Source organism: Herpailurus yagouaroundi, unplaced genomic scaffold, assembly GCF_014898765.1.
Source record: "Herpailurus yagouaroundi ecotype Mexico unplaced genomic scaffold, PumYag 182, whole genome shotgun sequence".
Lineage (NCBI taxonomy): Eukaryota > Metazoa > Chordata > Mammalia > Carnivora > Felidae > Herpailurus > Herpailurus yagouaroundi.
The window spans coordinates 39287757-39304472 of record NW_024412413.1 but is presented as its reverse complement, the minus strand read 5'-3'; the positions used below and the strand labels follow the sequence as shown (position 1 = coordinate 39304472).

Sequence of the window (16716 nt, the reverse complement as noted above, 5' to 3'; positions counted from 1 at the left end):
TTCTTGATCTTAGCTCAGGTCTTAATCTCAGGGTGGTGAGTTCAAGCCCTGTTTTGGGCTCCACGCTGGGGGTGGAGCCTACTTAAAAAAATAAAATAAAAATTAAAAGAAAAAATGGAAAAAACCCCAAGAGTCTAAATAAAACAAAACAACTCAAACACATTATGTTTGCCCTTCTATAGTTATATGTTCTATTCAAACAGCATAAATTTCACATTAACTGTGCTACCCCACAGTTCTTTCTCCTGTATAATATGAATAGCAACATCAGGCATATATACAACCAGGGATAAGGGAAAAAAATAAAATTTTGTAAGCCAAAACACTACTCCTATCAAACATCACTTGAGATCTGTTATATATATTGTAGCATCATATTCATGAAAATGGGTTAAATGTAAAGCATCTTAAGGAGTTCTAGGAAGATGGTGAAGTAGGATCATGAGCTCACTTCCTTCCATGGACACACTGAGGCAACAGCTACATATAACTCACTCTGAAAACAACTTGAAAATTAGCAGAACAGGTTTTCCAAAGCTAAAATCATAGAGAAGCCACATTAAGAAGGGTAGGACGGACAACCCACAAATGAGAGGGAGGATACAGGTACAGAGGTCCTACAAGGGGGTCAAGCCTCACATTAGGCACTCCTTACCCTGGGGATCTGCACAGGGTAGATGAGGCTCCGTAACATCTAGCTTTGAAAATCAGCAGGGCTTAACTGCAGAAGAGCCAGAGGGCTGTATGGAAACTGATGCTTTACTTGCAAAGGGACATTGTACTCTGTCATTTGGTTTGAGACTCGGCACAGAAGCAGCAGTTTGAAAAGCACCTAGATTATGAAGATTTATGGACTAATTTTAGGGCATGTGCTTGAGGGGCAGAGATTTATAGGAGCTTTCTTTGGGAAAGAAGGTACTAGCTAGCACCATTTCCAACCCCCTCTGCCTAGCTGGCCAAAGGGGCCAGTTTTGACACCCTCTATCTTACCTTATGCTCACCCAACCCGAGCTTTCCCTGTGGACGGTCCCCATTCATTCCACCCGTATTGGCAGGTACCCCTTCACAGTGACTCCTGCTCTGCAATACCTGGTGGACAGTCGTGGTCAGGACTGATGTCCCCAGAAAACAATTACTGCTCATCACACCTAGCAGGCAGCCTGGTGGTGGCTGGAGCACATTCAAAGGAGGAGAGCCAGCCCTGTAGCTTCAGCCAGCTAGGATGAGGGCCAGCCCACCCACCAACACCCCTGGAGCACTCATGGCCTAGTTAAAACAGAAGAGTGCACCCAGGTCACACAGGGGATACACTGGAGTGTCTGGTTCTGTTGACGGGTGGTCAGAAAGGTCATGTTACAGGGCACCACAAAACCCTTTCTACACAAGGCCATTACTTTCAAGACCAGAAGGCATGGCTGACCTACCTAATACAGAGAAACAAACACGGAGAGTAGGACAAAATGAGGAAACAGGAGTTAGGTTTCAAATGAAAGAATAAGACAAAACCTCAAAAAAAGAACTAAATGAAATGGAAATAAACAATATACCTAATACAGAGTTCAAAGTAATGGTCATAAAGGTGTTCACTGGGCTTGAGAATAATGGATGAACTCAGTGTGAACTTCAACAAAGAAAAATATAAAAAAGAACCAATCAGAACTGAAGAATACAGTAACTGAAATGAAAAATACATTAACATCAACAGCAGATTAGAGAATGCAAAATAATGAATCAGCCATCTTGAAGACAGGGTAGTAGAAAGCACCCAAGCTAAAAAAACAAAAAGAAAAAATGAGGATAGGCTAAAGGGACCTCTGGGACAACATCAAGCATTATTTGAACTAACATTCACATTATAGGAGTCTCAGAAGGAGAAGAGAGAGAGAAAGAGACAGAAAACTTATTTTAAGAAATAATAACTAAAAACCTCCCTAACCTGGGAAAAGGACCAGACATCCAGGTCCAGGAAGCACACAGATCCCCAAAGAAGAGGAATTCAAGGAGGTCCACACCAAGATATATAATAAATAAAACATCAAAAATTAACAGTGAAGAGAATCTTTTCTTTTTTTTTTTTTTTTTTTTGAGAGACAGACGAGGGTGGGGAGGGGCAGAGGAAGAGGGAGACAGAGAATCCTAAGCAGGCTCCACATCCAGTGTGGAACCCCAAGCATGGTCCCATGATCTCACAATCATGAGAAATCAAGAGTCAGACGCTTAACTGACTGAGCCACCCAGGGGCCCCAATAAAGAGAATCTTTAAAATCAACTAGTTTTGTACAAGGGAAACCCTGTAATGTTATCAGATTATTTTTCAGCAGACACTTTACCGGCCAGGAGGGAGTGGCATAATATATTCAAAGTATAGAAAGGAAAAAAACCTACATCCAAAAGCTTACTTTACCTAGAAAGGTTATTTTTTTTTTTTTCAATTTTTTTTTCAACGTTTTTTATTTATTTTTGGGACAGAGAGAGACAGAGCATGAACGGGGGAGGGGCAGAGAGAGAGGGAGACACAGAATCGGAAACAGGCTCCAGGCTCCGAGCCATCAGCCCAGAGCCTGACGCGGGGCTCGAACTCACGGACCGCGAGATCGTGACCTGGCTGAAGTCGGACGCTTAACCGACTGCGCCACCCAGGCGCCCCATAGAAAGGTTATTAATAATTGCAGGAGAGATAAAGAGTTTCACAGACAAACAAGTTAAAGGACTTCATCACCACTAAACTAGCCTTATAAGAAATGTTAAAGAGACTTCTATAACTGGAAAAGAGATAGCCATAACTAGAAATAAGAAAATTATAAAAGGAAAAAATGTCACTGGCTAATATATGAAGATTAAAAAAACAAAAGTAGTAAAAATTAATTATATCTACACACAGTAGTTAAAGGATACACACAGAAAAAGAGAGGAAATAATATGTCATATATATAAATATGGAGGAAGGAGAAAAAAACTTTTAGAATGTGTTTGAACTTGGGGTGCCTGGGTGGCTCATTTGGTTAAGCATCTGGCTTCAGTTCAGATCATGAGTTTGAGCCCCACATCAGGCTCTCTTCTGTCAGCGTGGAGTCCACTTGGGATCCTCTATTTCCTTCTCTCTGCCCCTCCCCTGCTGGTACTCTCTCTCTCAAAAATAAATAAACATTAAAAAAATGTGTTTGAGCTTAAGCGATGACCATTAACAAGATAAACTGCTACATACATAGAATGTTATAAACCTAAAATAGATACACAGAAATTGAAAAGAAAAGAATTCAAGCATACCATGAAAGAAAGTCATCAAATCCAAGGGAAGAGAGTAAGAGAAGAAAGAGAGAACTATAAAAAGAACCAGAAAACAATGAACAAAACTGCAGTAAGTACATACCTATCGATAATTACTTTAAATATAAATGGACTAAATGCTCTAATGGAAAGACAAAGGATGACTAAATGGTTAAAAAAACAAGACTCAACTACGTGCTGCCCACAAAAGACTGATTTCAGATCTCAAGGCACACACAGACTAAAAGTGAAGGGATAGAAAAAAAATATTCCATGCAAATGGGGGGGGCGGGGGGAGCCAAGATGGCAATACCAAGATCAGACAAACGAGACTTAATTTTTTTCTTTTGTGTTTATTTTTTTCATTTTTGAGAGAGAGAGAGACAGAGAGAGCAAGCGCAAGCAGGGGAGGGGCAGAGAGAGAGAGAGAGAGAGAGGAGACACAGGATCCAAAGCAGGCGGCTCTGTGCTGTCAGCACAGTCTGATGCAGGGCTCGAACTCTTGAACCGTGAGACTATGACCTGAGCTGAAGTCGGTGCTTAACCAACTGAGCCACCCAGGCACCCCAGACAAAAGAGACTTTAAAACAAAGACTGGTAGGGGTGCCTGGGTGGCTCAGTCAGTTGGGTGTCCGACTTTGGCTCAGGTCATGATCTCGCAGTTCATGAGTTTGAGCCCCGCCTCAGGCTCTGTGCTGACAGCTCACAGCCTGGAGCCTGCCTCAGATTCTGTGTCTCCCTCTCCCTCCACTCCTCCCATGCTCAAGCTCTGTCTCTCTTGGTATCTCAAAAATAAATAAATGTTAAAAAAAAAAAAAAAAAAAAGAAGAAGACTATAGGGGGACTTGGGTAGCTCAGTCAGTTAAATGTCCAACTCCTGATTTTAGCTCAGGTCATGATCACATGGTTCATGAGATCAAGCCCTGCTGGGGGCTCCGTGCTATCAGTGAGGATTGGGATTCTTGGGATTCTCTCTCCCTCTCTTGCTGCCCCTCCCCAACTTGCACTTGCTCTCACAAAATAAACATAAAAAAAAAAATAAAACAAAGACTGTAGAAAGAGGCAAAGAGGGCATTACATAATGATAGAGATCAATTTAAGAGAATAGAAGAATTGTAAATATCTATGAACCCAACATAGAAGCACCTAGAAACATAAAGCAAATATTAACAGACATAAAGGACATAACTGAAAATCATACAGTAGTAGGGAACTTTTAGTACCCTACTTTTATCAATGGACAGAGCATTGAGAAAGAAAAATCAGTGGTTTTGAATGACACATTAGACAAGATGGGCTTAACAGATACATACAGAACACTCTATCCAAAAACAAAATTCATGGAAGTATTTTCAAATGTACATGGAACATTCTCAAGGACAGATCATGTCAGGCCACAAAACAAGTCTCAATAAATTTAAGATTGAAATCTTATCAAGCTCTTTTCTGACCAAAATAGTATGAAACTAAAATCAATGACCACAAACACGTGGTAAACAGTATGCTACTAAACAACCAATGGAGTCAATGGAGAAATCAAAGAGGAAATAAAAAATTGCCCAGAGATAAATGAAAAGGGAAATAATGGTTCAAAATCTTTGGGATACAAAAGCAATTCTAAAATGGAAGTTTATAGCGATACAGACCTACTTCAAGAAACAAGAAAAGTCTCAATCAAACTTTACACCTAAAGGAATTAAGAAAGAACAAATGAAGCCCAAAGTTAGTAGAAAAAAGGGAATTATAAAGATCTGAGCAGAAATAAATTAATACAGACTAAAAAACAACAGAAAAGAGCAATGAAACTAAGAGCTGGTTCTTTAAAACTCGTCCAGCTTCATCAAAAAAAGAGAATTGAAATAAAATATGAAAGAGAAGTTACAATGGACACCACAGGAGTACAAAGAATAAGAGACTACTAAAAACAATGACATGCCAAAAAATTAGACATTCTAGGAGAAATGGACATTTCTAGAAACATATTATCTTCTAAGACTAAATCAGGGAGAAGTAGAAAATCTGAACAGACTGATTACTAGTAATGAAATTGAATCTGTAATCAAAAAATGCCTGGTAAAGAGTGAAGTCCAGGATCAGATGGCTTTATAGGTGAACTCTACCAAAGATTTAAAGAGCTGATACCTATCCTTCCCAAACTATTCTAAAAAACAGAAGAGGAAAGAATGTGTCCTTATAGAATTCATTCTATAAGGCCAGGATTACCCTGATACCAAAATCAAACAAAAACACTACAGAAAAAGAAAATTATAGAACAATATCACTGGTGAACATACATGCAAAATCCCTCAACAAAACATTAGCAAACCAAATACATCAAAAGGATCATTCACCATGATTGAATGGGACTTATCTTAGGGATGCAAAGGTGCAATATAAAAATCAGTCAATATGATACAACATATTAACAAAATGAAGGATAAAAATCATGATCGTCTTGGTACAGAAAAAGTATTTGACAAAATTCAACATCCTTTCATGATAAAAATTTTCAACCCAGTGGGTTTACAGGAAACACACCTCAACATAATGAAGGCCACAGATGAAAAACCCATAGTTAACATCATACTTGACAGTGAAAAGCTAAACGCTTTTCTTCTACGATCAGAAACGGGACAAGGATGTCTATCTACTCTCACCACTTTTATTCAATATAGTACTATTGGAATTCCTACCCACAGCAATCAGACAAGAAAAGGAAATGAAAGACATCTAAATTATCAAGAAAGAAGTAAAACCATCACCATTTGCAGATGACATACCATATATAGAAAACTCCGAAGATGCCACCAAAAAAATAGAGTAAATGAATTCAGTAAATTGCAGGATACAAAATCAATATGCAAAAATGTTGCATTTCTATACATTAATAATGAACTAGCCAAAAGAGAAGTAAAGAAACTATGATGAAAGATAACACAAAGAGATGAAAAGATATACCATGCTCATGGACTAGAAAAATACTGTCAAAATGTCCATCCTATCCAAAATATTATGGTGCTGTCACAAATATAGACATACAGATCAACAGAACAGAAAAGAGAAGCCAGAAATAAACCCACGTGTATGTAAGTTAATTAATCTTCAACAAAGCAAAAGAATATATAATAAGGAAAAGACAGTCTCGTCAATAAATGGTGCTGGAAAACTGGACAGCTACATGCAAAAGAATGAAACCGGACCACTTTCTTATACCATTCACAAAAATAAACTCAAAATGGATTAAAGATCTAAATGTAAGACCAGAAACCATGAAACTCCTAAAAGAAAACATAGGCAGTAAACTCTTGGTTATCAGCCTTAGCAATAGTTTTTTGGATCTGTCCCCTCAGGCAAGGGAAACAAAAGCAAAAATAAACAACTGGTGCTTATCAAATTAAAAAGCTTTTGTACAATGAAGGAAACCATCAGCAAAATGAAAAGGCAATCTACTGAATGCAAGCAGACACCTGCAAACGATATTATCTGGTAAGGGGCTAATATTCAAAAAATATAAAAACCTTGTATAACTCAACCAAAAAAAAAAAAAAAAAGTCCAATTAGAAAATGGGCAGAGGACTTGAAAAAACATTTTTCTAAAGAAGACACATAGAGGGGCACCTGAGTGGCTCAGTCAGTTAAGTGTCTGACTCTTGGTTTTGGCTCAGGTTTGTGAGTTGCAAGTCCCGCATCAGGCTCTGTGCTGACAGCGCAGAGCCTGCCTGGGATTCTCTCTTTCCCTCTTTCTCTGCCCCTACCCTGCTCTCTCTCTCTCTCTCAAAATAAATAAGCTCAAAGAATACACATAAAGAGCCAGAAGACACATGAAAAGATGTTCAACATCACTAATCATCAGGAAAATGCAAATAAAAACCACAATGAGATAACATCTTGCACCAGTCAGAATGATTAGCATCATAAAGAAATAACAAGTGCTAGCAAGGACATAGAGAAAAGAGAACCTTTGTGCACTGCTGGTGGGAATGCAGATTGGTGTAACCACTATGGAAAACACAATGGAGCTTCCTCAAAAAATTAAAAATAGAAATACCATGTGACCCAATAATTCCCCTGCTGGGTAATTTACCTGAAGAAAACCCAATCACTAATCCTTAAAGACTATTCATCCCCATGTTCATTGTAGCATTATTTACAATAGCCAAGGGAAGGAAGCAACTGTTCATGTACAGATAAATAAAAAAGATGTGGAAATAGATACAATGGAATATTATGCATCCACAAATAGAAAAAAAGAAATCTTTCCATTCACAACATGGATAGACCTAAAGGGTATTATACTAAAAGAAATAAGTCAAACAGAGAAAAACAAATACCACATGTTTTACTTTCATGTAGAATCAAAAAGCCCCCAAAATTAACAAACAAAAAACCAAAAACAGACTCATAAATACAGAGAACAGACTGTTGCAAAAGGGGATAAGGGTGGGAGATAGGTGAGATAGGTGAAATAGGTGAAGAGGATTAAGAGGTTCAAACTTCCAGTTATAAGTCAAGGTGATGAAAAGTACCACATAGTGAGTGAATATAGTCAATAATATTGTACTAACTTTGTATAATGACACGGTAACTATACTTACTGTGGTGGGCATTTTGTATATAATTGTTGAATCACTATGTTGTATACTTTGAAAGTAATATATAATAATAATAAAAACATGTAAAGCATCATTCTTTCAAAAATCTCCAAGATAAAGCAGCACTTCAGCCACTATACACTAATATATATATTATTTTTAATAACAGCCATTATTATTTTTATTCCAAAATTGGGACAGAACTGCTTTTTAGTAATACCAAAAATCTAAGTACTCATTAACTATCCTAATAAAGAAGAACTTTTCTGATTTAATAACCGGACTCAAAATTCAGTGATGAGCTAAAAGCACATGTAATCTGAGGCATGTAAGAAATTGTTAGTATGTACTTCTAGAAAGATTAAGTATACTATCAAGTAGCTATATTTTAATAGGTTCTCACATCTTGTGTCCAAAATGAAACTCCCGTAGATCTCCTTTTCTCTCTTGGTCGTCGTCGTTCTCGGATTGATTTAGGTTGTGATTTATCTTCTCCTTCTTTTTCCTCTTCTCTCTTTTCTCCCTCTGTTAAGGATTATAATGAACCACATGGTAGCAACGTATTTTGATAGTATTTTATAAGAAAAATGTAGTAATCATATTTCAAAATCAACCTCCTTTATAAAGGCTTCTAAAATTTTCCAGTCAGAATTATTTGTGCCCCCTCAGCATTCCTATAAAACACTTGGTTTAGACATGTATTTGTATCTCCCATTAGACAGGTTCTTGATCAAGACAAGAACTGATTTTTATTATTTCATTTTCCTAGTGCCTGAAACAAAACATCTGCCAAAAGACATACTTAATAATATTTGCTGAACAGAAAATAATTGAATCCTATGAAGAAAACAGGGCTCGAGTTATTAATGTTTGATAGGGGGTTACTATACCCAAAGTTAACACTTCGAAGAAAACAGTTCTTAATGATGGAACAGCTAGCAGACATAGAACGAGTTTTTCAGTTTCTGTTTCTACTATTCCCAATCCTCATTCGGTAGAATAAATACAGTATTCATTTCATTTCTATTAGACAGTATCTAAGAACAAACTCTTTTTTTCTGGGAAAAATATTTATCTTTTAAAACACGTCAACATAAAATGTAGTCTTGGGGTGCCCGGGTGACTCAGTTGGTTAAGGGTCTGACTTTGGCTTAGGTCATAATCTTACAGTTCATGGGTTTGAGCCCCACATCAGGCTCTGTGCTGACAGCTGAGAGCCCAAAGCCTACTTTGGATTCTGTGTCTCACTGTCTCTCTCTCTCTCTCAAAAATAAATAAACATTAAAAAAAATTTTTTTTTAAATATAGTCTCAAAATTTGTTTCCTTCTTAGGATAGTTAAAATAGCTTTAGACTTATATTCTATAAAGAAGCCTTCAAATAGGTTTTAAAAAGTAGACATCTATATGGAACAAAGTAATGTTAGAAATTATTTCTAAAAGTCTCCTTCCTGTGCCATTAGCAAAGAGTCACAGCAAAAGAAATTTCAAAATTATAGTGCCAACAAGTTTTTTTAGAATTGTTTTTGGAATTGGTTTAGAGCAAAGATCTCAAACTCCAATGCATATAGTGGCCATCCAGATAATATAAATGGATAAAATGGGCCAGGAGGGCACTATTCCAAGGGGTGAGGGGCTGTAACTTACTCCTTGCCTCTAGCCAATCGTTGATATGTGAGAATTAGAAACAGTGTTGCTTAATCTTCCCACTTTTCAATAGAAGATGAAAACCTAAACTTTTATGCAAATATCCCTAATTTTCAAAGTTGGCTCAAGGTTTTTACAAACCATTATGTGAGCCTCACGCTTAGTATTTTAAAGAACTGAAATATCTCAATGACCAAAAAAAGAAAAGTCAGCTGAAAATTGGGGAAAACTTAATTTTTCTGAAGTTTATCCTTCATGATTACTGATATTATCATGACTAATACTGTGGGATTTTCTTTTAAAATACAAAATGCCTACAATTAGAAATAATTTTATTTAGTACCAATCTCTTAATTAAAGTAGGAATTATTAAAATTTAAATAGGAAGTTTATATGAAAAAGTAAGAAATGTTAATAGTGATTATCAATATGCCAACATATCACTGAAAAAGAAATCTATTTCTCAAGAAATAAGCATAAAAACCATTTTGTTTTAGCAAGGACACTACATGTGTTTTAAGTGATTTTAGTTTAAAACAATTCACATATAAAAAATTTAAAGATATGATCCAATAGGCAAGAAGTAACTTCAGGCACTAATAAACAGCTCCTAGAAATAGTCTCCCACCAGTTCTTCTATGCTGACTTTTCTATGTTGGTGTACATAATGCTTTTTGTGAAGTCTTAAATTATAAAGATATATGTAACAATGCCAGACTACATAATTTCCTATTTTTATTTTCTACTCTTCTTATTTTTGACCATCATCTTCTTTTTGAAAGAAAAAATGGAATGACTCCCAGTTTAGAAAAGTTGTTTCTTTTCTGTAGAACTATAAATTAGAAAAAAAAAAAAATTCAAAGGATTATTTGAAGGAAACAAAGGTCTTCTTACCTCTTTCATTTTCTTTTGTTAATCCTCTGGAGTAAGCGGAAGTTATACCTACAAGACTATTTGGCCTGTTTAGCTGACTTGAAGCATAGAGTGAACTGCTCATGGTAGAAAGTGAAGAGGATGGGGTGGTAGAACTTGAAGTGGATACTGGTCTGTAACGCTGGTAAGTCTGTGAAATATTAAAATTAATTCCCACGTAAAATATTTAACAGTTAAAAACATCTAAACACAGGTTCATTTTGAAAGAAAAATAACATTCTAATCATCTCAAAATAATGCAGATTTCTGGTCCTTTGGAGTATTTTGTATATAGTTTGTCGGTATATAAATCTCTTGTATACTGAAAGTCACAAAACTAGTCATACCATTTGACCTAGCTGTGTTGGTGGTACACTATTACCTCATCGTATGTTCTGGAGTATTTTTGTTTATATTCATCTTCTCTAGATGTTTCTGACTCCTTCTTTTCTTCTTGCTTCTCTTTATCCTGTTTTTCTTTTTCTTCTTTTTCTTTTTCTTCATTTTCTTGTTCTCTGGTTCGGGTAGAACGACTTCTTCCTATTGTTTTTTCAGCTTCCTGAAGATCAGTCAGTGTTACTCCCTGTACATTAAAAAGGTAAATTTAAGAATGAGAAGCAGTATAGCTTGTTTCAAAGAAATATTTTATAAGTAGACAAATTTAATATGAATGTATTGGAAGTCAAATACATGTTTGGAATTGGTTTGCAAATTCGAACAAAATTTTTAGTGGGCAAGTCACATTCATTCTATGAAGAATCATCATGAGCAAGCACAGTAATAGGTACTGGAAAAGACAAAATACATGTAAGAAATAGTCTCTATATTTAAGAAATTAAAAAAAGGGGAGGAGATGACAGTGCTATCACATGAATATGAATATAAATATTCCTAAGAAGTACAAAGAAGGAAAAGCTGATATATACATTGTTTATACACTGAATTTATATGTACTTCTGTTTTACACATATATATTATATAAAAACATAAATATATACATACAACATGTATAACATATATATGTATAATATGTATGTATAAACACATACATATGTATTTACTGAAAAAAATTTCAGTAAAGAAATAATTTTTAAAGGATAAGCCTTAAAGAACAGGTGAGATTTCAAAAAGTAAAGGTACAAAGGCAGGAAGAATATGTTAAGTCCTTAACAAACAGTTCAGCTTGAAATGAAATACTAATAAAAGTAAGGATCAAGGAGGTGAATCTGGACTTTGGAGCGCCTCAACTATGGGAAAGGATAGACACAAAATGATATAGTAGATATAACTAGAATGGCAAGGAGGTTAAGGAGATGCTAACTAGACTGAGTGACATTTTCCTGGTACTTGCACATTAGCTGTCTGACATATCTAATACAATAGACCTATTCCCCACAACTCCAAATATTTACAGAATTCTTTATTAATTATTAGACATCATATTAATTCATTAACACACACTGAGTACTCTGTGCCAGACACCATCTAAGAAACAAAAAGTAAATATGCAAAGAGATACAAAGGTATATGCCAATTAGATTAAATATAATACTCACATTAATTAGATTAAATGTAATATACAAAAGGCTAGGAAAGAATTACTAAAGCAATCTTTAAGATTTCCTCACATTATATACTAACATCAGTGTTTTCTTTCTTTTTTTTTTTTAAAGTTTTTAAAAAATTTCTTTAAATAATTTCTACACCCAACATGGGGCTTATACTCACAACTCCAAGAACAATAGTCACATGCTCCTCTGACTGAGCCAGCCAGGTGCTCTAATGACATTAATATTTTCATAGAGAAGTGAAAAAGAGAAAGGCAATTTGAAGCTTTATATATTATACACATTAAACATACCTGTGTTGATCTTCTAGACTGTCTTGCTTGTCTAGATCTTGCTTTTCTTTGGGATTCAGACTCTTCATCTCTAACAGGAGTGAGGTATGATCTACAGTAATAAATAAAAATTGTTAGTTGGATATACAGTATCTGTGAATTACATACGAATGTATGAATGAATACACGGTAAGCATTTTAGTTTAAGAAAAAGTCTCCAAAAATGGTTTCATTAATCACGAAAATTCAACAATGCAATCTGATAAAGTTTTAGATTGAAAATAATCAGTATTAACTTATATTTTTCAAGTTCTTCCTAACCACAGTTTTGTTTTTTTTCTTTTGAAAAGCCATGTGATGAGTCCTCTTAGTCCCTTTGCTGATTCCCTGCAATACCATGCTAGATGATACGTGAAGGCTAAACTCTAGACTGTCAATGTCTTTTCATGGTCAGAATGGTTAGGAGTGAAGGCAACATTTAACATATGGGATGACTAGTGAGCAAGCAACACTCCCTGCACTCCTGTCACTGCATTTATTAATGATGCTTTTGGCAGACATCATACTCTTGTTCACACTTTGAGTTATCTAAAAATTCAAGTATTTTTATTCATAAACTGCTTTAAAATCAGCATCCTACCCTTGGTTACTGATTTTCTAATATAAAAAGAACTTGACCTTTATCTTTACTATATCTGATCTTATCAATTATCAATCTTATCAATCACTTCACTATATTTGATCTAAGCCTATGCCCCATCCTCTCTAAGGATATGCACAATTTCAAAAGCATATGTCCATGTCAAGTGATTAATAACTAATTAAAGGGTTGAATAAGAAAAGACAGAGCCATGCAAGACACAGAAAGTAACTTCCCTCCAATGATCAAGGTTACTTGGGAAGTTCAATTGTTAATACTTTATTTAGTTATATTACAATCTAATTCACATTTCTCATACAATACTCATAAATAGAATATTTCTATTGTCTATGCTGTTAATTAAATTTATCTAGTTTATATCACCTGCCCCTCCCCTTTAAAAAGCTCAACTTTTTAAAAGGGTTCTTTTTTTTAGATTTACTATGCTTTCCAATTTTTAACTCGTTCTGTTCTTTAAACTTCCTGAAACTATTCATATATCCATAACAACCTTTAGAATTTATTCTCGGTTTTATGCCTTATCTTTTATTCTTTCTATGTGTCCTTAAAAGCTCTAGGTTCAAAGAACACAACACACCTCCAACTCCTTAGAATCATTTCAGTTTCTTCACAATTCTTTTAGAGAGCCCCATTCCTTTTGATTTCTCTGCCTTTTGCTTCACACTCTTAAGTTTTTAGAAATCTGTCTGAAACTAGAATACATGATTTATTATTCCTAGGATTCACCTCCTTGAATAAATTAATCCTAAGATGACAAGGTCACTTGTCAACCAAAATCCTCGTTGCCTCAATTCCATCAACTAACTCTTACTTATTGGTTAAAGTTAGTACTAGAGGACAGGTTCTCTGTGTTGCTTCTACTCTAATTACAGATCAACTTTAAGCAAGGTAAGTCAAGAACTTCTCAGGAGGGTATTTTTACTTGACTGAGACATCCAACAAACTTAGACAAAGATGAAAATCCTCTCACTACTTTACTTTGACTTAAGTTGTTTTTTTCATCTGGTTTAAGAAAATATCACCTATTTTCTCTATTTGGTTGAATAACCTAGGGCACTATTTCATAATGACATAACTTATTTTTTTCTCTTTATCCATGTTTTCATTTCTAGGTTTCTAGAATATCCTGGGGGTGCCTACGTGGCTCAGTCGATTAAGCATCTGACTTAGGCTCAGGTCATGATCTCATGGTTCATGAGTTTGAGCTCCACACTGGGCTCTGTGCTAACTGTTTGGAGCCCAGAGTTTGCTTCAGATTCTGTGCTTCCCTCTTTCTCTGCTTCTCCCCCGTCTGCTCCTTCTCCCTCTCAAAAATAAACAAACATTAGAATATCCTGAAAAATTATGTCTTTTTGCTACTATACTAGCACTACATCTATCTCACAAATCGGGCACACCCCACATGATTCAAGCATTGAAGAGTTCTATTTTACCAAATTTGGTTTCTATGAAAATACTGGTACAGATTTAAGTTTATAACCTTAAGTTTCTTTTTTTTTTTAAGTTTAATTATTTGAGAGTGAGAGAGAGCATGAGTGGGAAAGGGTAGAGAGAAGGACAGAATCCCAAGCACGCTCTGCACTATCAGCACAGAGACTGATGCAGGGCTTCAACTCACAAACCATGAGATCATGACCCTAGCCGAAGTCAGGCACTTAACCCATTGAGCCAGCCAGGTGCCCCTAAAATTTTAATGTTTTAAAAAATTACATTTCTAATTATTTGGTCTGCTGCTTTTAATTTGTCCTCCTAGGGGCGCCTGGGTGGCACAGTCGGTTAAGCGTCCGACTTCAGCCAGGTCACGATCTCGCGGTCCGTGAGTTCGAGCCCCACGTCAGGCTCTGGGCTGATGGCTCAGAGCCTGGAGCCTGTTTCCGATTCTGTGTCTCCCTCTCTCTCTGCCCCTCCTCCATTCATACTCTGTCTCTCTCTGTCCCCCAAAAAATAAATAAACGTTGAAAAAAAAAAATTTAATTTGTCCTCCTAAAAGTGTAGGGCAAGAAAAAAATTCACGATATACAACTTTCTTTCTTTCTTTTTAAGTTTATTTTTATTTTCAGAGAGAGACAGAGAGCAAGCAGGGGAGAGGCAGAGAGAAAGGGAAACAGAATCTCAAGTAGGCTCCATGCTATCAGTGCCGAGCTCAATGCAGGGTTCGATTCCACGAACCAGGAGATCATGACCTGAGCAGAAATCGAGAGTCAGATGTTTAACTTACTGAGCCACCCGGGGTGCCCCGGGTACATAAAGCATTTTAGTTACCAGCATTTCTTTAGTTTGACTTTCTTTTAGAGATTCTGCAACATATGACTTCATCTGTACCAATGCACAGATCCGGAGAGATGAATACAACTGGTTAGGATGCTTGCCCTCTTGATGGCCCAGAATGCTCAAGCTACACTAAGCTTGATACTTCTCTTTCTCCTACTATTTCTTAATTTTCATACTGTCTGTATGTGAACTCTTGTGAATTTTAAGCTTTTTGTTTAGATACAACCGTTATTCCCTACTTTTGTAACAACTCCAGTGATTTCTCTGGGACAAGTCATTTTAAAGGTGAAAAAGAGTAACAATAAACTTGTTATTACAGGTTTAGTTTAAGAAAATTATTTCCAGAATAGAGTGAGGAGCTTGTTTATTCTGGAAGTTGGTTATACATATTTGGAAAATGTTATATATTCTAACCATCTCCAGGAAAATCACAACATGTTAAAGGCTCTGAGAAGAACCAAGGAAGAAACCTGTTTAACTGTAACTATATATTTCCTAAGATTATTAAGTAGAACATACTTTTATGGTACACCTGTTACATGTGGAAAAGTGCTCTGTGAAACATCAATTTGGAAAATATGGCCCAATGGCCATTTTTTTTTAGCGATTCATTTGGTACTTATGCATCCACTGTCCCTATGCAATGTATTACTTTTTGGACTTCTCCCAGACGAGGAGAAGAAAAGAATAAAAGAAGATGAAACCTTAATGTGGTAGCAAATCTGGCTAAACAGAAAAACTAGAACAGCTCAGATGGCTGCATGTATCACTTCAGTATTTCAAGGGCTGCTCTGAAAGTAAGTATGAACATGGACTACTGAATCTGACTCCTCTATGTAATGGTCAAAATTTTCACATATAGTTTACGACAGGGAAATCTGCATTGCCATTTGTTCTTTTAATCCCCATGTTCTGCAAACAGAACTAATCAACCAGCACACTCTCTTCAAATGAGCCTCACTACTTTTTCAACAGTTTCAAGTTGCCATAAAAGTTAAATCTACCTATCATATCTGGTTTAACATATGTAGGTTAAGGGGATAAAAATTACTAGTCAAAAGACTTATAATATCTGTTTCGGTTCATTTAAATTTTCCTTACATTTGCTCCAAATCAGCATAAAAATCTAGCCTATCAATTTGTAATATACAATATGTTTCCTATTATTTTAAGAGTCCCCATCTGGCATTCAGTTCCTTCTCCTCTCTTGGGGTTCCTGTATAGAGCAGACCTCTGTGAATTAAACGTAGACAAGAAAGTTAATTCACATATTTTGTGTTTAATTAAAAAGAGCTGATCAAAAAGATAGCAGAATATATCAAACTCTACTGCTGCCTCCCCCCCCCCCCCAGTTTATTTATTTTGAGGGAAACAGAGACAGTGTGAGTAGGGGAGGGGCAGAGGGAGAGGGAGAGAGAATCCCAAGCAGGCTCTGCACTGGTAGCCCGACGCGGGGCTTGAACTCATGAAACTATGAGATCATGACCTAAGCCAAAACCAAGAGTTGGACGCTTAACCGACTGAGCCA

General features: G+C 36.1%; 1 protein-coding gene across 9 annotated transcripts in view; it reads right to left on the bottom strand.

Moving 5' to 3' along the window:
• The window catches only part of PPP1R12A (protein phosphatase 1 regulatory subunit 12A), a 161588-nt gene that overhangs the window by 25646 nt on the left and 119226 nt on the right, over nt 1–16716 (bottom strand). For 8 of the 9 annotated variants that reach the window (XM_040491344.1, XM_040491348.1, XM_040491346.1 and 5 more), the window contains 4 exons: nt 12278–12368; nt 10799–10999; nt 10399–10567; nt 8263–8384 (listed from right to left, as the gene is read on the bottom strand). In XM_040491344.1, coding sequence (XP_040347278.1) covers nt 8263–8384; nt 10399–10567; nt 10799–10999; nt 12278–12368 — 583 coding nt within the window. Of the gene's footprint in view, nt 1–1547; nt 1622–8262; nt 8385–10398; nt 10568–10798; nt 11000–12277; nt 12369–16716 lie in introns of all 9 variants that reach the window. The other variant, XR_005795409.1, reaches the window with a different exon arrangement.